Source organism: Miscanthus floridulus, chromosome 12, assembly GCF_019320115.1.
Source record: "Miscanthus floridulus cultivar M001 chromosome 12, ASM1932011v1, whole genome shotgun sequence".
NCBI classification, from domain to species: Eukaryota; Viridiplantae; Streptophyta; class Magnoliopsida; order Poales; family Poaceae; genus Miscanthus; species Miscanthus floridulus.
The window spans coordinates 56,557,279-56,582,252 of NC_089591.1; the positions used below are offsets into that span (position 1 = coordinate 56,557,279).

The 24,974-nt window shown below is 46.1% G+C and overlaps 1 protein-coding gene across 2 annotated transcripts; it reads left to right on the top strand.

Annotated features, from left to right (window-relative positions):
• Nucleotides 1-18,798: 18,798 nt before the first annotated feature.
• On the top strand, nucleotides 18,799-24,802 carry LOC136497566 (adenine phosphoribosyltransferase 2-like). Of its 2 annotated transcripts, XM_066493405.1 has the most exons (7): nucleotides 18,801-19,137; nucleotides 19,314-19,424; nucleotides 21,302-21,394; nucleotides 21,843-21,992; nucleotides 23,327-23,385; nucleotides 24,057-24,131; nucleotides 24,389-24,802. In XM_066493405.1, the coding sequence occupies exons 1-6, from the start codon at nucleotides 18,966-18,968 to the stop codon at nucleotides 24,111-24,113; spliced, it is 642 nt and encodes a 213-aa protein (XP_066349502.1). In that variant the 5' UTR covers nucleotides 18,801-18,965; the 3' UTR covers nucleotides 24,114-24,131; nucleotides 24,389-24,802. The 2 variants fall into 2 exon arrangements, with proteins under 2 accessions (XP_066349501.1, XP_066349502.1); XM_066493404.1 differs by lacking the exons at nucleotides 21,302-21,394; nucleotides 21,843-21,992; nucleotides 23,327-23,385; nucleotides 24,057-24,131; nucleotides 24,389-24,802 and adding an exon at nucleotides 20,332-21,269 and having other exon boundaries at nucleotides 18,799-19,137.
• The last annotated feature ends 172 nt before the right edge of the window (nucleotides 24,803-24,974 follow it).

The following is a 24,974-nucleotide window of genomic DNA, read 5'->3' on the forward strand; positions in this document are numbered from 1 at the left end:
TTTTCTCTATAAATATGTACCAATCTCTTAGGCAAAGCACACCAAAACTACCGTAAGGGGAACCCCTAGTTTGAGAAATTCATCGTGTAGTAAAATAGATTTTTCTCCTCCTCTCGCCGTCGCCGTCGCCGCCGTGCTGTCCGACGCTATAGACCCGCCCAACCGTAGGAAGGCCCTAGGTGAGTTCGTCGTCTTCTCTTTATTTCCTGTGCTCTCGGCTCATCAAACCGTGGCCTCTAAGACCCAAACCAAACGCTTTGGGGAGCTTCTCGCCGCCGGTAATAGAGCTCCGCCGAGCCGGTTTTCTTCTCCGGCCGGTGACTCTCTCTCCCCCTCCTTTCTAATTTGGGTCGTCCGGATTCAATCCAACGGTCCAAGATTCGTTCGTACCCCTTCGCCAGGTTTATTTGCAAAAGAGCCCCTGCAGTTCCGCGTAATATAACCCACAGTCAAGGCAAACTTCCATAATACGTTTTCCTATTCCGAAAGCGCAGTTTCTTTCTAGTAGATTCAGAATACGTTTTCTCTTTCAGAAAGCGTAAAATCGTCCTGTTAGATACAAAATACGTTTTCTTCATATGAAAACATAGTTTCTTTGGTTAGATCTAAAATACGCTTTCATCTATTTATAGTTTTGTCACTATTCTTATTTAGACCATAAAATCTTTGTTTTAACTCCGTTTTGATCCATTCAAGTTGCGTTAGATTCGTAATGAGTAATCTACATGTTCATCCTACTGTTAAATATATTTTTAACTTTTAAAATTTGAGGTTAAAATTTAATCTATTATTTTATTAAAGAAAATCTTGTTTAGTTCATAACTTTTTCGTTATAGCTCCGATTAGACTGCTTTTTGCGTTAGTGTGTTCGTAGTAACGTGTAGAATATTTTAAAAACCTTTTTACCTGTTGTTTTATTGTGTTTGGTGTATTGTTCTAATTTATTTCTATTATTTGGTTCGTGTATGATTGTATGGATACTTGTGTGGTGTTTTATAATCATGTCCAGTCGATGAGCTATACACGGTGATTCCAGAAGCAATTCATTGAAGGTTTGGACTAGAAGAAGGATCTGAGTTTAAGGCAAGTATAACATGCGATCTTCCTTATTGTCCTATTCACCTTAATATTATTTTAATCATATGCATGTGTCTATCTTGACAACCGTAGTAATTTTTCTAGCTATTTGATATCCTGGATTCCTTAATTTCTATGGGTTATTGCATTGGGTAGTATGATGTTAGTGCTCAACCAAAGCCATGATCTTGTAACTTGAATAATGGTATATGTAATAAACATTAAAAGATGCTTTTTAGCAATATGAAACAAGGGGTTAGAGCACTAGGTTGTTTTATAGTGCTCTAGATTTCTCTCCCTAAGGACTTATCTATAAGCGAACATTCAGAACTTATAGTATAGCTGTGAGGGTTATATGGCTCTGGCTTTAGCTCAGTATGATGATCCTTTTCTAGCTTGTTAGTTGTTACCTTTGTGGCGCAAGAGGGGCTCAGACAGGTATGATCTCGGCCTGCCAAGAAGATGTACTTTGATTTTTTGGTATTTTGTTAGTCACTCTTTATAGGGGAGTTTATGCTTATTGATGGAGAAACCTAGCGGCCCTAACTTATTAGACGAACATTTGAAAAGCTTCTTAGTGAACCATGTCAACCTTCCTTGGTAGTGGGTCAGGAGGTTGGTCGTCTCGGGCAAAAGGGTAAATTACAACTCACAGCGAAAATGTACAACCTCTGCAGAGTGTAAAATTGGTATATCAGCTGTGCTCACAGTCACGAGCGGCTTTGGACCCTCACGGAATAGATGATGAACACGGATGATACCGATGATAAAGATGCACACCAATGATTACTGTTTATGCTGTTCATTATTCATGTTTATCTGATCATGTGTTTATGTGGGCTCGTGGATAAATTTGTTGCCACCCTATTGCTAAAATCATGACTCATTAAAAATTAATCGCAGTTAACTAGTGTAAGCCTTTTGAGCCTCATGAACCTCATGTTATATTTGTAGAGTACGACATGTACTTACGCTTGCTTTACTTTTTAAATCTTTGTATAAAATTCCAGATGGGTACCGGATTGCTAGAGTTTGAAGGAATTAGGCTTATGATCAACCAGTCAGTTGTCCCTGTGTAATTGGAGTCTTCACCTGAAGATCGGAGTTATCTTTCCGCTGTTTGTTGTCTAAGATTATGGCTCCGTTCGGCTTACCCCATATTTGACTTGTTCGGTTTCTTTTTTCAGTTAGAACCGTGTTTTTCTCTCACAACAATTCAGCCAGAACAGTGTTTTTCAGCCAGTTTCAGCTAAAATTCTGTCAGCCGAACGGAGCCTATAGCCGAACGGAGCCTATATCATTTATACTAAGTACGTTATATTTTGAGCATTATCTTTCGATATTACCCTTATTTATAGATATATGTGAGATTTAACTTTCTCCACTCACATATAATACGAATCTAGTTCTATTCTTAAAACCGGCTGCTTCGACAACGGGCGGGCGGACGGTTGGCAGAGCCCGGAGCTGGCGGAGCCCCAAGCTTGAGCGGCGGCCAATTCAGTGGTGGCGCGAGTGGCTGGCGGCGCGGCCAGGCGGCGCCAGAGCAGAAAAGCGGACGGACGCTCCGCGCAGAGAACAGATTTTTTTAGAACGGCTCACTCCCTGGACCGTGCGGGGCATGTTAATCATTCATCAGGCCATCAGGTACATGTCGAAGGGCTGCTCGAATAAAAGCGTTTCGCTCTTTTTAGTTGCAGAGAATAGGTTATCATGACACATTGACATTAGAGTTGTATGTGTGACTTGCGTGCACCACGCAGAAAGATTACTCGAGTGAGATTTGATGTGCCACAGTACCAGTCCACTAGAGATGCATTGTGTGCATGATATGGTCCTTCGAGTGAGATTTGATGTGCCACAGTACCAGTCCACTAGAGATGCATTGTGTGCATGATATAGTCCTTCGAGTTTATCGGCCAGAATCAGTCATACTTTTCAGCGAAACAGTATTTTTCTCTCACAACAAATCAGATCTACAAATCAGCCACAACAGCAATAGGTCATGCCGAACAGGGCCTTCATCTTTTTGCTAGCCTTCGGTGACCGGTCTCTCCCTTCGCCACTCAGTTCCGTCAAGAACGGCATGCATATCCTCGCGTAAGGCCTCTCAGTTCCGTCAAGAACGGCACATAGTTTATAAGGAATGAGGCAGTGATAAATCAACTCATTATACTACACAAACCAAATAAAATAGTAGAGTGAGACGATCCTAAGCCACTTTATTTTATAGACCAAACACCCCTTAACAAGTTTATAAGGAATAAGGCAGTGATGAATCAACTCATTATATTACACAAACCAAATAAATAGTAGAGTGAGACGGTACTAAGCCACTTTATTTTACAGACCAAACACTCACTAAGTCAACACAGCACTGCCAACATTCAAAAAAAAAAACACACCACTGCCCGCCGTGTGTGCTTTTGCTGCCTTTTATCACCAAATCGAAGCTGGGACAACAGCAAGTTGACTAGGTCAAAACAAAGGCAATCAGTACAGAAACTGAAAAGAAAAGAAAAGGCAAACACACACTGAAGCGAGGGCAACCGTGCAAGTGCACCTTACGTAGCTTTTTGCCAACCATGCGGATTAATGTGCTTTTGCTGCTTTTGCTGTCTGTTTGTGCTTGTACCTGTGCAGGCAAAACAGTAACCGGCCGTTAATGTCCAACAATGCGGCGCGACGATGTGTGACACCAATGAGAACAGCAGCGGATTCCAATAGAGGATCTCGGGGGAGCTCCGTGCCGAGCGAACCCGACGAATTAACGCCCATTTTCCAGCTGATCCCTGACTGGCCAGTCATCACCTGTTCCCTTCTGACGACACCTCTAGTGCCTAGGTAGCCACCCTAGGCCAATCATGCGATGTGCGGATGTTTGATGCCGTCCCAAATCCCGTGGCCTTTACGGCACCAGTTGGATTAGGCCTCCTGATTCGGCTAAACTCTATCCAGAGCTCCGCGACAAATCGCAGTACTACTACTGGGCAAAAGCTTGGCGCCAAGGCGTCATTTCCAGTCACACAGCACAGCCACAACAGCGAGGGACGAGAGCGAGAAAGACGTCGTGCCTGCTGCCTGTCTTTCGCTTTCCCGAGATCCTGGTATCTTGCACGACGAGCACAGGCACTATCGAGAGACCAGATTAGCACGTCGAATTTGAAAACAATAACCCAAAGTTTGGCACGCGCATCATTGATCCAACTGCTCCGTGTTCATGGGAGGGAGGGAACACGTACGGCTTTTACCGCCGTCCGTTTCTGCGGCTCCGGCACATGGCTGCCCAGTGGGCTGTGGGCTCCAGCTCTGCATGCGGTCATCTCGTCGTCTCCAGGTTCGACTGGCCACGTCTGCACTCTGCAGGACCGGTTGCTCGCTCGCAGTGTGCTACAGGAGTCAAGCTCTGATTTCTCAGAGGAGAGAGGTCGTCATTACTACTCATTATCACCATTGGTTAAAGCTGGAGAGCGACGACACGCACGATCAAGGCTGGCCTAGCTTTTTGACGGATGGATGCGCGGGCCGGCCGTGTGCGGACAACGGGAGCAGTACGCGGCAGATCTTACCGTCCCGTACCAGCAGATCCTTTGGGAGCGTCTGTTGAGGCTAGCTAGCTGCTCGTCGGCGTCGGCGCGGTTCGTGGTGGCGGTGGGCGCCGCCCAGGACCATCCTACGCGTGCGTGCGAGCGAGAGCGAGCGCTACAAGTGCGTTGCGTGCGTAGGACGGTTAAAAGGCCTCTATAGTTTTCAGATCCTTGGCAATTGGCATGCGCCGCCGTTGTTGCGACTTGCTAGTGCATGCGGGCAAGAAAGTCTTGGGGTTCTTTGGTCTGTTTTTTCGCCATTGAAACTTGTGGAGGCCGGTGTTCTCTACCTCCATTTCGAAAGGAGAAGTTGGACCTGGACGACACAGCTTTTCGCGGAAACGAAATGGAGGTAGTTCTTGATAAGACGGCAACTAGTAGTTAGTGGTAGAAAGCTAGAAATGGAGTGAAAAGTGGAGGCACACACTGCTTTCCTGTTGAAGCTAGCAGCCTACTCCGTGCTGCCGTGCTTCCAGACGCAATAGTGAGTACTCCGTAGTGAGTAGTGACAATGCATCGCTAAGACGAGAGCCATTAGAGAAAAAATGTTCTCTGACTGCTCCCACAGAAAGGCACTGATTTTCCCACCGGGTACCAATGGTCTCCGTTCAGTCTGAATCGGCTAGCTGTTACAGTACACCGCACGCCACGACTTCTCTGCTCATCAGCGCCCCGTTTCTTTGGCTGATTTGGCTTATAAGCCATGGCTAAAAGTATTATTGGCTGATTTGATATGAGAGAAAAATATTATTTATTTACTAATAAGCCATTACTTATAAGCAGCAAACGAACAGGATGCAGAACAGAAAAGATGCTCAAACTTACTGAGAGCGGGCCAGCATCCACTCTCTAGTGCATCCCCGCAGCGCTCTCGAATAGTCGAATCAAACAAAACTAGTACTAATAATGCGGTAAAGCCACGAGCCGTCTCGTTCATCACTTGTCCTCTCCAGGCTAAGTAAACGCGACGCCGCAGCTGCGTAATGCTGCCACGACGATGTGATGAGTGATAGCAGGCACGAACACGACACCGCGAAAGACCCGTTCCTTTCCTCCCCGATCTGGGTGTCGCCGCGCCGCCGTCCTTTCGTCAAAATTTCCTCGCTAGCCATGAGGCATCGCAGGGGACACCACACCAGGGAAAAATAGCGGCGCCCACGCGCACCCCGCCCCCACGCTGCCTGCGCTGCACTGCATCTGCATGGCCGATCTGGTGCGCGCGGGGGGCGCAGTGGACGACCCGTCGTTAACTTGACCTCCCTCCCCTCTTTCCGGCGGTCTCGTCCGTGATCTGTGGTCTCGCTCTCACGCGGCGTGACGCAGCCGGGCACGCCGCACGCGACAAAGCAGGTGGGGGTGGTGAGGATGAGATGAGCGCGAGGTCCCTTTCTTTCGGCTGTGGTGGTGGACGAGCGGAGCGCGACCGGTGAGTGCGCCCCAGATATGCCCAGATCGGCTGCGGAGCTTTGACGTGCATCCGTCCTGCTCCCGGCCGCGCGGTCACACTTCACGTATACTGCTCCCAGCTGCTTCAGCCTGCAGCTTTTTCTTTGAGGAATCCTTCAGCCTGCAGCTGGCCCAACATCCTCTTGGACTCCAGGTTTATCAGTTCTCGCATCATGTGAGTCGTTGTTGATCCACGAACGATTTCCTTCGTGACTGCTGTTCTGAATTCTCATGCCTACGCACGCCTCAGCCTCCACGCCTTTTCACATTTGGGGGAGGAGCTGAAGAAGAAAAAGGTGACGATCGGTTGCTATGCTTACGTTAGAGTCTGTCTAATGGGTGTCATATAGCATTTCTGTTACGTTACGTCCCTGTTCGGCAGTTCGGGAGAGATTCCACCATCGTGGTGTGCCCTGTCAAGCCTGTGTGCATTGCGTATGTCTGTTGCATCTGAATCTCAAACAGATAGCTTTCCTTCTGCTTTTCTCCACTTTCTCACAGAGTAACCCGTTGTCCGGCGCCAGGATCGTCGCTTACTTAACAGACTGTCCTCGTCACGGAGAGAAAAGCGCTAATGCTGGGGAGCGGCATCCAGCCGGTTGGACACACCCTGGTGGGCCCGCGACGATAGCCCCAAACCCCCAATTCCTCTGTTTCTAAATAAAAAAACCACGTACTCGTTCCTATCTGCTCACTCGCTCCAATCTGCTCGCCTGCCGCCTCCGGCGCTCGGCCGCTGGCCCAGCCAGGCGCGGCACATGACCGCCTTCGAGGCACGGTGCTTGGGCGCCGATCCTGCTAGGCCACTCCGGCGCGCCGCCGCCATCCTCCACGATGCCTCTGTTCTCCGCCGCGCCAAGCCCGTCCTCCACGACGCCTAGGGTGCTTGCACGCCTCGCGCAAGTGCTCACCCAGGCCGCCGAGCATGTCCTCACCCCGGAGGCGCACTGGCAAGCTCCATGCGCCGCAGCGGCGTCAAGCTCCGTGATTCATCCAAGCAACAAGGTGACATTGCACATCGAAAACCCATGTCACAAGAGTATGTTTCAAGTGTTTCAGATTCATTTGCATGTTGCAAATATATTTAGGTGGATGTTGCAAAAATATATCGGGATATTGCACATGTTGCAATGGTTGTACATGTATGTTATAAGATTTAGTTCCCAATGTTTCAATTGTTTTTCTAGACGTATGTTGCAAGTATATTTATCTAAATGTTGCATGTGTTTCACACATATGTTGCATATGTTTATCTGAATGTTGTATATGTTTTGCAATGGTTTTTTCAAACATTTCAGGTGTTTGTACAAGTGTTTTTAGATGTATTTGCAAGTGTTTCAACTGTTTTCGAACGTATGTTGCAAATTTTTTATTTTGATGTTTCAAAAGTAGATCGGGTATTGCATCTCACTCCCCACTTCTGCTGGCTCACCTTGGTGTCTCCGCCTCTCCTCGATGCTAGTGATGTTCGGGCGACGTGGGCACACGTGGGGACAGGTGCGCGTGGGTGGGATAAGTCAGTTTGAGCGGCGCAGAATCCGAGTGGGTGGAACGTGCATAACAGAGTAGGCACAGGGCATGGGGAGCCGTGTTTGGACGTGGGTCTCACGCCGGACGTCCGGTGAAAGCTCTAGTTTGGTTTTGGTTAATTGATGAAACCTCTAAGTGCTAACCTAGTTTATCAAAGTGATTATGAGATATGTAGCACTACTCCAAGTGATGAAGCAATGGCGAAGATCATGACGATGGTGATGGCATGATGATGATCAAATGCTTGAACTTAAAAAGAAGAAAGAGAAAACCAAAAGGCTCAAGGCAAAGGTATAAATAGTAGGAGCCATTTTGTTTCGGTAATTAAGGACACTTAGCGAGTGTGATCACATTTAGGTTAGATAGCCGTACTATTAAGAGGGGTGAAACTCATATTGAAATGCGGTTATCAAAGTGCCACTAAATGCTCTAACTCATTTCGTATGCATTTAGGATCTAGTGGAGTGCTAACACCCTTGAAAATACTTGTGAAAATATGCTAACACATGTGCACAAGGTGATACACTTGGTGGTTGGCACATTTGAGCAAGGGTTAGAAACTTCACCGGCAGAATGTCCGCCCATAGAGTACGGATAGTCCGACGGTGCCACCGGCGCCCTATACAGAAAAGATAGGGGGTCCACAAAGTGACCAGGACGCTGGTGGTGCAGTAACCGGTCGCTGGGTTCAGAGTCCGGTCAGTGACAGCAGTAAGCACACGGTCTCGGTCTTGTGACCAGACGCTAGCGTGTAAATTGACCAGACGCTCATGGTCTGAGTCCGGTCAGTGCTGACGTACGCTGACGTGAGGCGCACAGAGTAAACGTTGAGTGACCGGACATCGGGTGAGTCCGGTCATAAAATTTCGCGTTTGGAACCTTACTGGAAACGACCGGACGTTGTGGTCCTACTGTCCGGTCACTTTCTAACTGACGCGTCTGGTCATCACTTGACCGTTGAGATCGGACGATCGGCGTTTGAAGCCGATGACACGTGGCAAGCATCGGACGACCGGACGCTAGGGTCCTATGTCCGGTCGAACTGACCGGAATGTTTGGTCACCCTGAGTTGTACCTAGTGAAGGGGTACAACGACTCTTTTCGTGGGGGCTTCTATTTAAACCCCATGGTCGACTCAAGCTCACTCTCTTGGACATTTGCATTGACATAGCAACCTTGTGAGCTTAGCCAAAGCTCTCCCACTCATCTCCATCATTGTTTCATCATCATTGTGAGATTGGGAGAGAATCCAAGTGCATTGCTTGAGTGATTGTATCTAGAGGTACTTGGTGTTCGTGTTTTGCTGCGGGATTCACTTGTTGCTTTTGGTGGTTGCCACCACCTAGACGGCTTGGTGCAGCGGAGGAGGATTGACACGAGTCGGTGATTGTTCGTGGCCATCTCCGGTGATTGTGAGGGGATTTGTACTTTCTCCGGTGGAGCGCCGAAAGGTAAGTCTAGTGGATTGCTCATGTCATTGAGTTACCTAACTTATGGGTAGGTTCTTGCGGTCTCCAAATTGTGTGGACGAGGTTTGTGCAACACCTCTTAGCTGCCGAACTACCAAGTGTTGGTCGATACAACAGGGACGTAGCATATTGGCAAGCACGTGAACCTCGGGAGAAAATTAGTTGTCTCTTGTCATTTGGTATTCTCCCGGTGATTGATTTAATATTCACCTTGTGATTGGTTCACTCCTCTACACGGCGGTATAATCACCATACTCACTCATTTATATTCTTAGAAACTAGTTGTGGTAAGCTCTTTAGTGTAATTAGAATTGAGAGCTTGCTTTGTTATTTTAAGTTCATCTAGTGGAGCTCTTTAGAGTAGCAAGATTGAGAGCTCTTAGTAAGTAGTAACTTTGTAAGTTGTGTGCCTAGTTACCATTGCAACTAGAATTATTGAATAGGTGGCTTGCAACCCTTGTAGAGCTAGAGCAAGTTTGTATTTTGCTATCACTAGTAGAGAAATGACTTTTGATCCACTTCGAAATTTAACTTTAGTCCCAGTATTTTTCGTACCCGGGACTAGAGAAACTTTTAGTACCGGTTGGTAGCTCTAACCAGGACTAAAGGTCCTGCCCAACGGCTACTGTGGCAGCCTTTTGTTGCAGGGGACCTTTAGTCCCGGTTGGAGCTACCAACCGGGACTAAATGTTAACTTTTACTCCCGGCTGGTCCCTCCAACCGGGAGTAAAAATCTACTCCCGGTTAGGCTCCGTCCGATATTAGAAATGAACCTTTAGTCCCGGTTGCTGTCTCCAACCAAGACTAAAGGTCTCCAACCGAATACGGGAGCGACATTTTATTCAACCGGGACTAGTACGTAGAGTAGCTGCTACATTAGCTAGCTAGTACATTAGCTAGCTATTCACCGTCAGGACATGTCAGTACATGTCTCTCTGCTAGCTAGCTGCTACGTACGTAGGAAATCAATTAGTCCCGGCTGATCCCGGCTGACCATCGAGGACTGCTAGCTAGCTGCTACACTAGTACGTAGGAAATCAATTAGTCCCGGCTGGTATTACGAGCCGGGACTAAAGATATACTTTTAGTCCCGACTGGTATTACCAGCCGGGACTAAAGGTCTTTTAGTTCCGGCTGGTATTACCAGCCGAGACTAAAGGTCTTTTAGTCCCGGGTGTTTATAAGAGCTTCGATGGGCCGGCCCAGTACGCAATATACTGGAATTGCTGGCCAGTTCCACCTATTAGCACCACCTCGCTTGTTCAGAAAAGTGAAAGCTAACTTAAAAGCTCAGCTCTCGAACCATGCAGCACGAACTTGAACAGGATCTGCTCTATAGGATTGTACCGCTGATCCTTGACTAAAGGTCCTTCGTACTATAGTTTATACAAAATGTTGAACATTATAAACGTACGTATATTCTAGCAGCGTAGAATGCGTATTCAAAAACCAAAACGAATCATCAATTAAAAAAAGAAAAAAAAATAGAAATAGAAACAAAAAAAAAGAAAACCTTTAGTTCGGTAGCAGCGTGAAAATAGAAAAAAAAGGAAAATAGAAATAGAAACAAAAAAACCAAGTAGCAGCGTGAAAATAGAAATAGAAACAAAAAAAAGAAAAAAAAACCTTTAGTCCCGGTTGATATTATCAACCGGGACTAAAGGGTTTAGCCCCGGTTGGTATTACCAACCGGGACTAAAGGTCCACCTTTAGTCTCGGGCGCGAAACCGGGACTAAAGGAGGGGCCCTTTAGTCCCGAATTCGTGCTCCCGGTTCCAAAACCGGGACTAAAGGGGGTTGCGAACCGGGAGTAAAAGTAGTTTCTCTACTGGTGTATTTGTCATACTAATTAAATTGCTCTAGTTGATTTGTAGATTTTTAAATATGCTATTCACTCTTCGTCTAGCCATATTAGAACCTTCCATTCAGGCGCTCACTCTCATAGAGAAAAGGAGAGATCTTTTTGTATCCAAGCACATCACACGCAAAGGTAGATCAGTTGCTTGTGCAACTACAGATTTGCATCTAATCACGAATGCTCGCACAGACCGTTGCAAATACACGAATTATACAATAGAATATTTTTTTTTGAATTACACAATACAGCCGAGTAAATTCAACACCATATGTAAACGTTAATATCCATAATTCCGCTTCACCCGCTACTATTATCTTTAGTCAGATTATTGAAAATTCATAAGGTACTCCCAACTCGAGACGAGTTAATGAGAATTCATCGATATGTGCAAATACTAATAATCATGTTTCGACTTCTTATGTTACTGATTCTAGCTGAATCAATAAAAATTCACCAGCACGTGCAAATACTAATACTTATGATTTGGCTTCATATATTAATGCTAAACTCTAACCGAATTAAAAGAAACAACATGACTCCACTGCATCATCTATAAGACTATGGAAGATGTCTACTTACCGTTGGCCATACCCATACTACATGGATTTTTTAAAGGATCCCTCTCTGGTTGGTGAGTTCGTGAGTAAGATAGTAAAACTGCCATGGAACAAGTACATTAGTTTATATCTCGCACAAATGGATGATGTTAGTATAGAAAGTTAGATGAAAATACAAACATTCCCTTTATCTCTCACCGATACTACCTTTTCATGGTTTACATCTTTGCCTTCTTGTACTATTGGTTCGTGGTCAATTAGAGGAACAACTTTGTGAATATTTTAGAAAAACTAATGCAGAAGCTGATCATCATTGAGTCATCGGCTGGTCATAGAGAAAAAGGGACATTGCCAAATGGTATAATCAGCAGAGTTGATTCGAAAATGAGCAAAAGTTCGGTTGCTAAGGCCAAACGACATAATATTCCTTTTGAACCAATTACAAAGCAAGAAGCAAGTCTATCTATACAAAAACGTGCAAAGTGCAAGAAAAAGCTAGATTTGACTTTTCGAAAGCCAGAGGTGTAGTATATTTATCCAGTGACTATCATATCATTGGTAAAGCACAAATTATCGGAGCGCTTGAGGTATTTATGACCTTTAGGTGAAGGCACATCTTGGTTGAGTAGTTTAGGGTTTTCTAGTGGTGGTTTAATTTGACCCTCAATTTTTAAGTTTAAATTAGACGCCCAATTCAACCTCCACCGTATTTGGTGCTCACGGGACCTTTCAGTCGAGACTTGCCGCTCTCATCGAGCTTAGGCCCTGTTTGGTTCCAAATAAGTCACCTACTTATAAGTTAAAAGGTGAAAAAAGTGACTTATTTTATCAAACACCACTAACTTATAAGTCACCAATGCTTATAAGTTTTAAGTTGGTTCACCCCTGCTTAAAACTTATAAGTCACCCTTTTCGCGTGGGGCCCACACCTTTAATGAACTTATAAGTCATCTACAACCAAACAGGCATGACTTATAAGTCACTGATTTTCAGTCACCTGACTTAATAAGTCACCTGACTTATGAAAACCAAACAGGGCCTTAACCATGCATTACTGGCTGCTATTGCCCTGTTGGTTTGGCCAAGCTAACTACTAGCAGTGTTAATATAGATTCTTGGAAGGGAACCCAAGGATTCGGGGGCACCGCTCACATCCACCCCCTTTAGGCTAAGTGTAAATCCAACATAAGGTGACATTAACTAAAATTTAGATATGGAAGAGAGTATATCTTTACTTGAATTTTGGTTTTATTCTCTTTTATACGCATTCTGTTTGTGAAGAAGAAAGAAAGGAAAAAGGAAAGCGAAAAATTCAAGCATGAGAGGAAATATTTTTAGAACACGAACACAAACGTAGCAAGGTTGTATAAGATACTACGTCCGTCCAAACGACGATGCAATTCTAGATCTGATCAAAGTCAAACTATCTTGGGTTTGATTATTTTTTAAAATATTATCAAAATGTATAAATCCAAATAAATATACTATAAAAAATATTCCATGATGAATATAATAATATTTATTTCGTACCATAAATATTAGCATATATTTTTTAGAATTACACAGTACAATGCAGACGCCCACAACATGAACGCACGTACACTTACCCCTACGAGCATCTCTGAAGAACTGAGCCGGCAGATCTCGAGATTTATGAAGTCATCACTGGCGCCTCGCTGTCAAGCATAACGTCGTTAAATCCTGAAATAAATCCAGAAAAATACGAGCACCCGTGTCAAGTCGAGGACTTAAACCTGGATGAATAGGTTCTACCACCAAGAACCTAAACAGCTGATCTATGATCAGTTCACATCTCTTTATATATATAAATTGGTTAAATTTTAAATATTTGAGTTTTAGCCCTGTTCTAGAATGGAATTTTTTTGCACGCAAGGAGGAAAATATTTGCGCGGCATAGCCCAATTCGATCGGATTGGATCCGGGCTCCGGCTGGCTCCGTCCTCCGTGTACGGCCTAGCCCGAGCTTGGGTCCAAAACCTACGGCGCAGCACAGCGCAGGGGATGCGGAGCGGGCAGGACGGGCCCACGGCAATATCCCGGATCTCACTGCCAGCGGATACGCTCGATCCGGGCTCGCTGACCCAGAAATCCTCTGTAGGTCGAAAGCTCCGGCTGCCCTGCCATCTTCTGCGCCGACTCTCCCGTATGTCCTCCCCTGTTGCCGCTCGGTGGCGCTTCCCCTTCCGTTGCACTGGTCGCGGATGCCAATCCCGTCGCCGTCGTACACTCCGCTAGTCCGCTTCGTGAATCCGTGATTGCTTCCCCGCCGCGGTCCACACAGGCTACGACGGCTAGCTGCCCGCTAGGGGCGCTGTGGATAAGGCCTCTGCTGTTATGGGCCGGGCGAGACGGCGAGGGCCGCCGAGGCCTGACCGCCTGAGGACCTGAGGTCATAGGCCGGCCGGGCGCGCATGCAGCCTGCGTACGAGCAGGTACCGGCGTACTGCGCCCTCGCGCGTACGGTACATTAGGAGTACTACAGCTACAGGGTGCAGTACATGCAGTCATGCTGCAGCGGCAGCGCGGAAAGCACATGGCGATGATTCCGTGGGTGAAAAGACGCGATGCCGGAGCGGCCAAATCCGCGGCGTCAGTGCGGGCACTGTTGGACGGGATCGTGCGGGGAGATTTTGCTCCGCTAGACTCCCACTACCTATCCCATAAAACATTTGGACATATATATATATATATATAATATTAAATATAAACTAAAAAAATAAATAATTACACAATTTATGACTAATTTGTGAGATGAATCTTTTAAGTCTAATTATTTCATAATACGACGATGTGGTGATACGGTAACACATGTGCTAAAGATGAATTAATTAGGCTTAATAAATTTGTCTCGTGAATTATCGACAGATTCTATAATTTATTTTTTATTAGTAACTGAACACCTTTATGCGACACCCCATGTGACAAACCGACGTGACATCCAAAACTTTACGCCCGGCCTTAGCATTAGACTGACTCCAACAGCGTGAACCCAAACCTCATACCCATTTCACACTTTAGGTAACACACAGTAAAATAGTTACCTACCCATATCTTCACCTCTCCAACAGAGGCCCCGAGGCAGCAACCCTAAATCCCGCCGCCGGCTGCAGATTTCGTGCCTCCGTGCATGCGCCGCCACCCGCCCGCCTCCTTCCCGACCAAGTGTCGAGCCTCTCCCTCCCTCCTCGCCGAGCAGAGGCCCCGCCGACGAGCTCTTGACCCGCGGTCGGCGAGATCCAGGCGCGCGCGGCGATGCCTCCCCGGATCCAAGCGATGGTGGCTCCCCAAGCTCGCGCGTGGCAACGGCTCCCCCAAGCTCGCGCTCGGTGGCGGACCCCCGACGCTCTCTCCTTCGTCACCTCCTCCCGCGGCGGCCCGCCTCCTCCACTCCACTCCTCCCAGAAATCCGCCTCGCCACGCCGCGCCGCTCCGGGCGCTCCTGAAAGGTCCTAATATGGCTAGAGGGGGGGGTGAATAACCTATTTAAAAATCTACAAATTAACTAGAGCAATTTGATTAGTATGACAAATAGCGTAATGCAAACTTGCTCTAGCTCTACAAGGGTTGCAAGCCACCTATCCAACAATTCTAGTTGCAATGATTACTTAGGCACACAAACTTGCTACTCCAAAGAGCTCAACTAGATGAATATAAATAATAAAGCAAGCTCTCAATTCTAATTACACTAAAGAGCTTGTATCAACTAGTTTGCAAGAATGTAAACAAGTAAGTAGGGTGATTATACCACAGTGTAGGGGATGAACCAATCACAAGATGAAGATCAAGCCAATCACCAGGAGAATGCAAATGACAAGAGACAACCGATTTTTCTCCTGAGGTTCACGTGCTTGCCAACACGCTAGTCCCCGTTGTGTCGACCAACACTTGGTGGTTCGGCGGCTAAGAGGTGTTTCACAAACCTCGTCCACACGATAGGACACCGCAAGAACCGACCCACAAGTGAGGTAACTCAATGACACGAGCAATTTACTAGAGTTACCTTTCGGCACTCCGCCGGGGAAGGTACAACTCCCCTTACAATCACCGGAGATGGCCACAAACAATCACCAACTCGTGCCGATCCTCCACCACTGCTCCAACCGTCTAGGTGGTGGCAATCACCAAGAGAAACAAGCGAAATCCGCAGCGCAACACGAATACCAAGTGCCTCTAGATGCAGTCACTCAAGCAATGCACTTGGATTCTCTCCCAATCTCACAATGATGATGGATCAATGATGGAGATGAGTAGCAGGGCTTTGGCTAAGCTCACAAGGATGTTATGTCAATGAAAATGTGCAAGAAGTCTCTCTTGAGCCGGCCATGGGGCTATAAATAGAGCCCCCATCAAATAGAGCCGTTATACCCTTTCACTGGGCAAAACGCGCTCTGACCGGACGCTCTGGTCATACCGACCGGACACTGGCCCTCAGCGTCTGGTCGCCCGATGGACGCCACGCGTCACCAGCTTCAAACGCTGTTCGTCAGATTTCAACGGCTACGAAGCTGACCGGACGCTCCGGTCAAAACTGACCGGATGCTGAAGCCCCAGCGTCCGGTCGTTTCCAGTAAGCTCCCCGAGGCATGTTTTTTCGACCGGACGCGTCCGGTCCACCTTGACCGGACGCAGACCAGCGTCCGGTGCTCAACCCTAGCGACTGTGTCGTCTGACAGCTCGACCGGACGCAGCCCTTCAGCGTCCGGTCGCTGAGTGACCCAGCGTCCGGTCAGTAGACCGACACTAGCATCATTTCGACCAACTCCATTTGAACTCTAACTTCTTCACCCTTGCTCAAGTGTGCCAACTACCAATAATTTTGCATCCGACGCAATAGAAAATAGACATTTTATTTTCCCGAAAGCGCCGAATCCCGCCTCGCAAGCTCGGCGGGAGGGAGAGAGGGACCCAAACCCATCTCAACCCTGCAAACACATTGTGCACATATGTTAGCATATTTTCACAAATATTATCAAGGGTGTTAGCACTCCACTAGATCCTAAATGCATATGCAATTAGTTAGAGCATCTAGTGGCACTTTGATAACCGCATTCCGATACGAGTTTCACCCCTCTTAATAGTACGGCTATCTATTCTAAATGTGATCACACTCACTAAGTGTCTTGATCACTAAAACAAAATGGCTCCTACATTTTATACCTTTGCCTTGAGCCTTTTGTTTTTCTCTTTCTTCTTTTCCAAGTTTAAGCATTTGACCATCACCATGCCATCACCATTGTCATGATCTTTGTCATTGCTTCATCACTTGGAGTAGTGCTACCTATCTCATAATCACTTTGATAAACTAGGTTAGCACTTATGGTTTTATCAATTAACCAAAACCAAACTAGAGCTTTCAGCTCCTCGCCTCGAGCCCACCTCGCCCCGCCGGCCGCGCTCCGCCGCGGACCCGCCTCATCGAGTCGAGCCGGCTGCGCCCTGCCCCAACGGCACCATAGGGCCCACCACTACATGTTTGCGTCGTCTCTCTTCAAAGACCCAGGATTGCCTTCCGACTCGGTGAGTACGCAGAATGGGTACCTAGTTTTGGTCTTCCGTTGGAGGAGGTTTTGGGTACATAAAACACTATGCATGACGTATTTTTAGGGATATGTCGTGTTGGAGGCAGTCTTAGCCACACCTACAGCGGCCAATGCCAGTAGTTGTACTATACCGCCCGGCTGATTCCCATCAATTTGGCACCGTCCAAAATTCGATGCCTTTGGAATTGGAGCTAATCCACAGCTTTGGTGGAAGATGCCCCGCTTAGATTCCAAAAATTTTCAAACCAAAGTATCACATCGAATCTTGCGGCATATGTAATGGAGTACTAAATATAGACGAAAAATAAAACTAATTGCACAGTTAGGTGAAAAATCGCGAGACGAAACTTTCAAACCTAATTAGTCCATAATTAGATACTAATTATCAAATACAAACGAAAGTGCTACAGTAGCCAAACTAATAGCCAAACCCAAAAATTTTAGGAACTAAACGCGCCCGTAATACTCCTACGTTTACACGTCTAGCAGTAGAAACCTCTTCATTTATCAACACATGCCACGCTGTCATTTGATCTTGGCATCACTACTACTAGTGTTCTAAGTAGCTGTGCACCCATACACCAACTACCCTGGGCAATGCGTAGACGTGTCACGAGTCATTCCGTAGAAGAAAAAGTCATGCGGTGATGCAGGGCAGCAGCCTATCGCTTGCTCGCTCGCTAGCCTACTCGCGTCTTGACACTCTCAGGCATGCAAGCTATTCAGCCATGCAAGAGCTAGTAGGCAAGGTTCTTCCGGCCGGCCGGCTGCGGCTAGCATAGGTGCTGCTGCGACACTGTTGGCGTTTGGGAGCTAGCTTCAGGCAAAATCTGGCATAAAGATTTGGGTCCAGTTTGCAAAAAAATTTTGCAAAATTTTTCACATTTCCATCACATCGAATCTTTAGACACATGCATGAAGTATTAAATATAAATAAAAAATAAAACTAATTACACAGTTTAGACGAAATCCACGAGACGAATCTTTTAAGCCTAATTAGACTATGATTGGACACTATTTGCCAAATAACAACGAAAACGCTACAATAGCCATTTTGCAAATTTATTTGCATCTAAACAAGGCCTTGGGCAACCACGGCAGGCTAGGCCGGCGTTTAGTTTCAGTGCACTGTAGTATTTTATTTGTATTTGGTAATAATTATCTAATCGTTGACTAATTAGGCTTAAAACGTTCGTCTCGCAAAGTACAACCAAACTGTGCAATTAGTTTTTGATTTCGTCAACATTTAGTACTCCATGCATGTACCACAAGTTTGATATGACAAGGAATCTTCTTTTTACATATAGCCAAAGTTTGGATTTTGATGAAATTAAACATGTCCTAGTCGAGGTAGCAACTGTAGACAAATCTCCAGTGCTGACACGGCTACTGCTGGCTCGTGAACAGGACAGAGAGGGGTCGGGGGGGGAGAGAGAGGAGACGGAGAAAGAGGTTTGGCCACTGACCACTGGGCACTGACTGACCAGCAAGGTGAGCGAGGCTGAACTGGGCTTGCCCTTCTCTAAAATCACTAGTAGGAGTAAAACACTGCGCAATGGTGGTCCCGGCGGCCGGTTTCCAATCCAAAGATGGAGTCTTAACCCTATCTCTCTCTCACTGTCACAGACACATCCCTTGGTACTTGCTACGGCCACCTCGTGGCTGTACCTGGTCTCGGCTTGCCGTGATTATTTATACACACCTCCAGCGGCCGCTCAAAGCGACAGCTGGAGATCAGAGGGAGGAACTGAGCTGAGGATCGAGGTCAGGGAACAAGCAAGCAGCCATACCCATAGCCAGGTCGTGAGGGAAGGGCTGTAAGCCGGCAGTGATTTTCATCCAAGTGAGGCCAGAGCGTCGATCGGTTTGACCTCGTGGATATGGGGGAGCAGGAGAACAACAAGATCGGCGGCGGCGGCGGCGGCGGCGGCAACAACGCCATGGCGGTGGACGAGGCGGCCTCGGCGAAGGGCAAGAGCGTTGGCGCCGCGGACCCGCGCCTGCAGGGCATTTCCGACGCCATCCGCGTCGTCCCCCACTTTCCCAAGCCAGGTCCGCCCCCTCGTCTCCAACACAATCATTCGGTTGACTCGGACGAACCGCACGCGCGGCGCGAGGAGGCCTCGATCGGGCACGCACGCACGCACGTCGGCGTCCCGGGCACACGGGAGCATGTTGTTCATTTCATTCCATTCTTTGGCGGCCGCCTCATGCGTTTGCGCATGCAGGGATCATGTTCAACGACATCACGGAGCTGCTGCTGCGGCCGGGCGTGTTCAAGGACGCCGTGGACATGTTCGTCGAGCGCTACCGCGGCATGGGCATCGCCGCCGTCGCAGGTAAATCAAATCGGGAACCGACCACCGAGCTAACCAGTCATCATCATTGGTTCGTCATGACAAGCGGAGCTGCCGCCGCCTGCCTGCCTGCGCTCGCGAGTCGCGACCAGCACCACTGGCGCCGGCCGTTCACTTTCCTTAGGCGGTATCTAGATCGGTGTCTAAAGCTTTGGTGTCACATGGGATATGGGATATTACATGGGTATCGAATGTGTTCGGATATTAATAAAAAGATAAATTTCAAAATTCGTTCCGATAAATTTATTAAACATAATTAATCTGTCATTAGTATATGTGTTAATGTAGTACTTCATTGTTAAATCATGAACTAATTAGGCTTAAAAGATTTATCTTGCAAAGTAGTCACATTCCTTGCCATTAGTTATTTTTAATCTATATTTAATACTCGAATGAGTCGAACATTCGATGTAATTGGTATAAAGTTTTGGCGGGGGAACAGTGACCCTGTGCGGCCGCCGCTCGGTGCTGTGCTGTCGTCAATTCCCGCCTGACGCTGGGGGTACTGGGCGGGCGCGGCGCGGTGGTGTTCTGAGATTCCGTAATATCTTTGGGGCAGATCTTCCGTGCTCCTTTTGTCCCCCACGCTTTGTCGTTCGCTCGTTGCGATCAGCCGATCAAGGTCATGTCATCACTCACCACCATCACCACCACCTACGCATTTTTTTAATCTCTCGTTCGCTCTCGCCTACAAATACTCCTACAATCTACTCCTGCTGCGCTGTTTACAGTAAAATAAATAAATCCTGCAGCAGCTACACCTGCAAAGCAGTTGGGGACTAGGTGATCGAGTTCAATGTTGATACCAAGTCCTAAAATATGCTGATTCTAGTCCTCTCTCAATCATCTAATCACCTGACGTTCTATCTGGCCCTGTGTAATAATTCAGGGGTCCAATGCCGCCGAGCTCAGCTGGGAGGGCAGGTCGAGGACCATCTGCTCGCTTACGTGCGGGCCTGCGGGCGTGTGCGTTGGTTTATGGCCGGCATGGGGGCCACGGCAATGGTCTCGCGTCAGTGCCCTGGCCGCTGGGTCGTGTCCGGCCGCGCTGCGCCACGGCGTCCCGTCCCTGGGGGCCGCCGGGGTTTTTTGTTTGCCTCGGTTCGGTGGTCCAGCGGAATCCCGCGCATTCAATGCCAGGATCGGAGGGCATGTCGACGGCTGCTGATTGGGCGGGGTCGGTCGATCGAGCTCAGCTCTCGGCGCGATCTCATGAGTAGCGACTGTGCGAGTGGGACGTGCCTCGTGTGTGCCGGGGCGGGGACCGGCGGGGTGGTGGTGGTGGTGGCGGCGGGCGCCGTGGTGGGGCGCCGCCGCGATCCTGATCGAACGGCTGCGGTCGTGCACATGCGGTGTCGGCTCGGACGCCGAGATGTGGTCGCGCTTTCCTTGTAATTTGTCCTCCATCGTCCACTCCTAGTCCTCCTAGTCCTGCGATCTGCGCATGGCCTGGTCCCGTGCGGGGCTCTGCATGTGCACAGTGATCTCCTGTTGGTCGTGACAGCTGCCAAAGTAGAGCATCACTTGTGTGGTGGAGTGTTGCGGTTCGCTCGGGGGATTTGCTTCATCTTCATCATCAAAAAACAGCTTGTCCGGTGCTCGTGTTCCTTGTATGGCATCTTCTTGGACGGCACTGTCTGGACGACCTCTATTTTTGCACCCTTTGGTTTCTCTTCTATTTACAGTCATTGCGGTTTTTGCTGTGTTACATAAAGATATCAAGTTACTCTTTTGATCACATGAGGAATGTCTGAAAGTGTTTTTACCGCAGCCATGCATAATCATGTTCAAATCTAACTTCATATATATCCTCCTCTCAAACTTAATTATCATGTGACCAAGTCTTCATATTTTGCTAGGGATTGAAGCCAGAGGATTCATCTTTGGCCCAGCCATTGCGCTAGCCATTGGAGCAAAGTTCATACCACTACGTAAACCTAAGAAGCTTCCAGGTGATATGGGTGGAGAATTAAATACCAACATAACTTTTATAAATTAGGTCACACATAATTTTGGCTTCAACGGTGTTGGGGAAGCGAAGGGCTATTGTATCTTGAATATATTGGACTGTAAACTTTTTACTCAGAAAATGAATATAACACCATATGCTACATACTCTAGACCATATCATGCCATATATAGCTACCACATCAGCAAAAACAATAACGATATATGGATCTGTCGCTTTTTATTTCACCGTGAAACCCAAAGATACCAATATATGCCACATGGTAAAAAGCATGTCATAGGATTGTTACTAGGTGGAAGTATCATTATACAAAAGTATATTATTAACTGTATTTTTTTTAAAGCAAACCGTAACTAGCTGGACACTCATTGTAGTGTGCTGTTTTGTTACAGTTCCCACAGATAATAATTGTTGCTTTTATAACATTATAGGTGAGGTATTTTCTGAAAGTTATGTACTTGAGTATGGGATGGATTGTTTGGAGATGCATGTTGGAGCTATTGAACCCGGGGAGCATGTAGTGGTTGTTGATGATTTGGTTGCAACTGGTGGAACTCTTTCTGCTGCAATAAGACTTCTTGGTTAGTAAATTATTACATGCTATGTTTAATATGATATATATTTGAGGAAGCTGAGCCTAGCTCTAGTTGGTTGAGGGTGGGAATGTACGCCATACCACCTTGGTTCAAGCTGGCAAATTTGGATGCTATTTTCTTGTTAATGTATAAAGCAACCTAGTTCCTCCTAAGTCGGTTTAGTTGAATATGATATATATGTGGATGCAAACCATCAACTTTGCATGGTTGCTTATTAGCATTAGTGCTCTAAATATGTAATGAAATCATCATAAAAAATATTTGGCTAGGTGTAACACATATCTTTCTGGTTGATGTTTATTGTCTGGTAGTACTAATAATGACGGAAGACCTAAAAAACACTACTATTGCACTTATATTTCTTTTGACATAATCCCTGTACTGTAGGAACTTTCCCCATTTGTTCATAGGTATAATGCAAAGATGCTATTCTTAAATGTTTATATTTTAGCTGTGTGAAGTGTGGAGTATATCATTTGACTATTAGAACAAACCATTAGTACACAGAAATCAAACACTCTGTGCTCTTCAATCAACCATTAGCTGCTAATTTAATCATGTAACAATGTGTTCTCGAAAGAAGGGAAACACTTTTTCCAACATAAAACTTAAACCTATCACTCCAGATTTCCTTTTATGAGCAAAGAAAATATTTTCACCAGTGATTTCTCGATCCTAGAACGAGAAACTTAAAGGAAAAAAGAGAAGTCAGATGCGATAAAGAGTACAGATTATACGGAAAAAGGTTGGTTGAGGTCGTACTTGTGTAGTAGTTCAGAGATTGTTGCGTAAAAAAGGTGTATCGAGTATCTTTGTGGTGTTGAGAAGCATCTCAACAACTTCGTGTTACATGTAGAGTGGAGGACATCATGTTCTTTTGACTGTAAACGAAGTTTGTCCTTAAGGGGGACAAGCTGTTTATTCATCATAGGACAAAATCTTGTCCGAATGATACGCCCTATGGGGTAGCTAATTACTATAGCCATGATTTCGATGAGACTGGATGCACAATCTCATTTATTTGATGTTACAAGCAAAAAGTTTGTGGATATGAATTGAGCACTCGTGTCTCATAGAATAAGCAAACAAGGGATACCACTATGTTAGAAGTTTTCAGCTATCTTCCCTTCCCCTTCTTTTTCATCAAATTACAAAATGTTGTTTGTGTGGACTGTTGTATGCAATTGATCTTTACAATATTCGAACAGCATATGTTCTGGTGTTTACATACTGTGTTCTCAGTTATATCATGAGTTACTAGAAAGAAAGTGGCTTCTAACTAACCTTTCCATGACTGCTGAAACTATTTGCATTTCCAGAGCGCGCAGGAGCTAACGTGGTTGAGTGTGCATGCCTCATTGGGCTTCCCAAGTTTAAGGTACCAAAATATATATAAGTTCGTTCAGAAAAGGTACCAAAATATAATATATTGCTTTTTCTCAAGGTCCACCAATATGCTCCTTACATGCACTTTAGTTAGCTAAAGGAAACTGAGGAAGTATTCGACCTCAGTCTGCTTGTAACTATTCCTATACATGTGACTGCAGATTTTTAATAAATGAAATGATGTGCTGACAATGTTTCCTCCTACGAGTAAAACTGAGAACCTTAAGGTCAAGAGACCTATGTTATCTGTAGGATGTAAGAGATAGGTGTATATGTGGTCAGGGCTACAAGAACAGCTTACCTTAGATTACAACTTTACATACCACACGACCTTGTTTTTTTCCTTCCTATGGTCTATGGATAGGATAGCTGATAGCCATTGGCCACAACAAAAGGAATATGTATAAGCTGAACTCTTCGGAATCTAGCATATGTAGCAGGTATGTTTCTATATATAATGAAATAGAGAGGGTTGTGGAACTAAGCCTAGTGCCCTAGACCCTATAGTCCACCCAAGTCTGCCTGTTCAATACTTCAATGGGGATAATTTAGATGAGGATAACTATTTTTTCTTAAGCAACCTCGGTTGGTTCAAAATTTTCATTTCTTTTGAAAGAGAGGCATAGCAAGGTCTACTGAGGTTGCAATTTTTTTTACGTGCAGGATTTCTACAAGCTCAACGGTAAACCAGTTTACATCCTGGTGGAGTCCCGCAAATAGGATGCAGTAAATGGTCAGGCAAGTACTGCTCTTAAGCTACTTTAGTCCTTTATACTTGAAACTTCTCTCATCATTCAACCCTTCAGTATTAATGATTTTGAACATACCATGAAATTACAAAGCTAGGCAAGCTTGTAAATTCGAGCTTTGCTAAAAGATCACTCATGGAACCAAATTTGATTTCCTGGTGAACAGCAGCAGCAGTAGCGCACAGCCTTAAACCATGTATAGTTAGTTAGTTACCAATACCAATTTCTGTCTTGTGATCTTTTCAGAAAAGCTTTCTATCTTCCCCTCCAAAGAAGCTCACAACTTCATTCATTTGCACGCACAAGCAAGGTGGAATGGACACTGAGAACTCCGCAGTAATCTGTGTTGAGGCCAAGGCCAGATGTTATGTATCTTCATGGAGAGTGTGAGATGGATTGGGTGAAACGTAGTCACTGTACTTTTGTAGCACGTCACGTCTAGTGTTTTTAGTAGCCATGGCTGAAGAGAGTTTGTAGCTATTCCCGACTTCCTGCCAGGAACATCAGTGTTAGCCAGAGAAGGAAAAGGAACTTATGCTGCTGCTCAGTTTTCTACCAGAATTGTGTTTTTTCTTTCTTTCTGTGCAGATTCAATTCTCTGGTAAACTTCACTACACATCCACGTTCCTGAAATGTTTACTAAGCTCATTTTACCTAAAAGACTGTTAAATATAATCCTGGAGCAAGAGCAATCATACCTAATGCCAACGTAAGGACGGAGGGCATATGTTGTCCAATACTATAATATTGCAGCTCCCAAAGAATATGCTAGTGTGCAGTTGTACTCCACCTGATTAGATACTACCCAGGAGTGAGGTTAGACGAGACTAAA

What these genes read in the sequence shown, in the direction of transcription:
- LOC136497566 (XM_066493404.1), top strand. Translation starts at nt 18,966, where the DNA reads ATGGGGGAGCAGGAGAACAACAAGATCGGCGGCGGCGGCGGCGGCGGC. An exon ending in CCCCCACTTTCCCAAGCCAG is followed by an intron (nt 19,138 to 19,313) that starts GTCCGCCCCCTC and finishes TTGCGCATGCAG; the next exon opens with GGATCATGTTCAACGACATC. An exon ending in GGGCATCGCCGCCGTCGCAG is followed by an intron (nt 19,425 to 20,331) that starts GTAAATCAAATC and finishes GTAATAATTCAG; the next exon opens with GGGTCCAATGCCGCCGAGCT.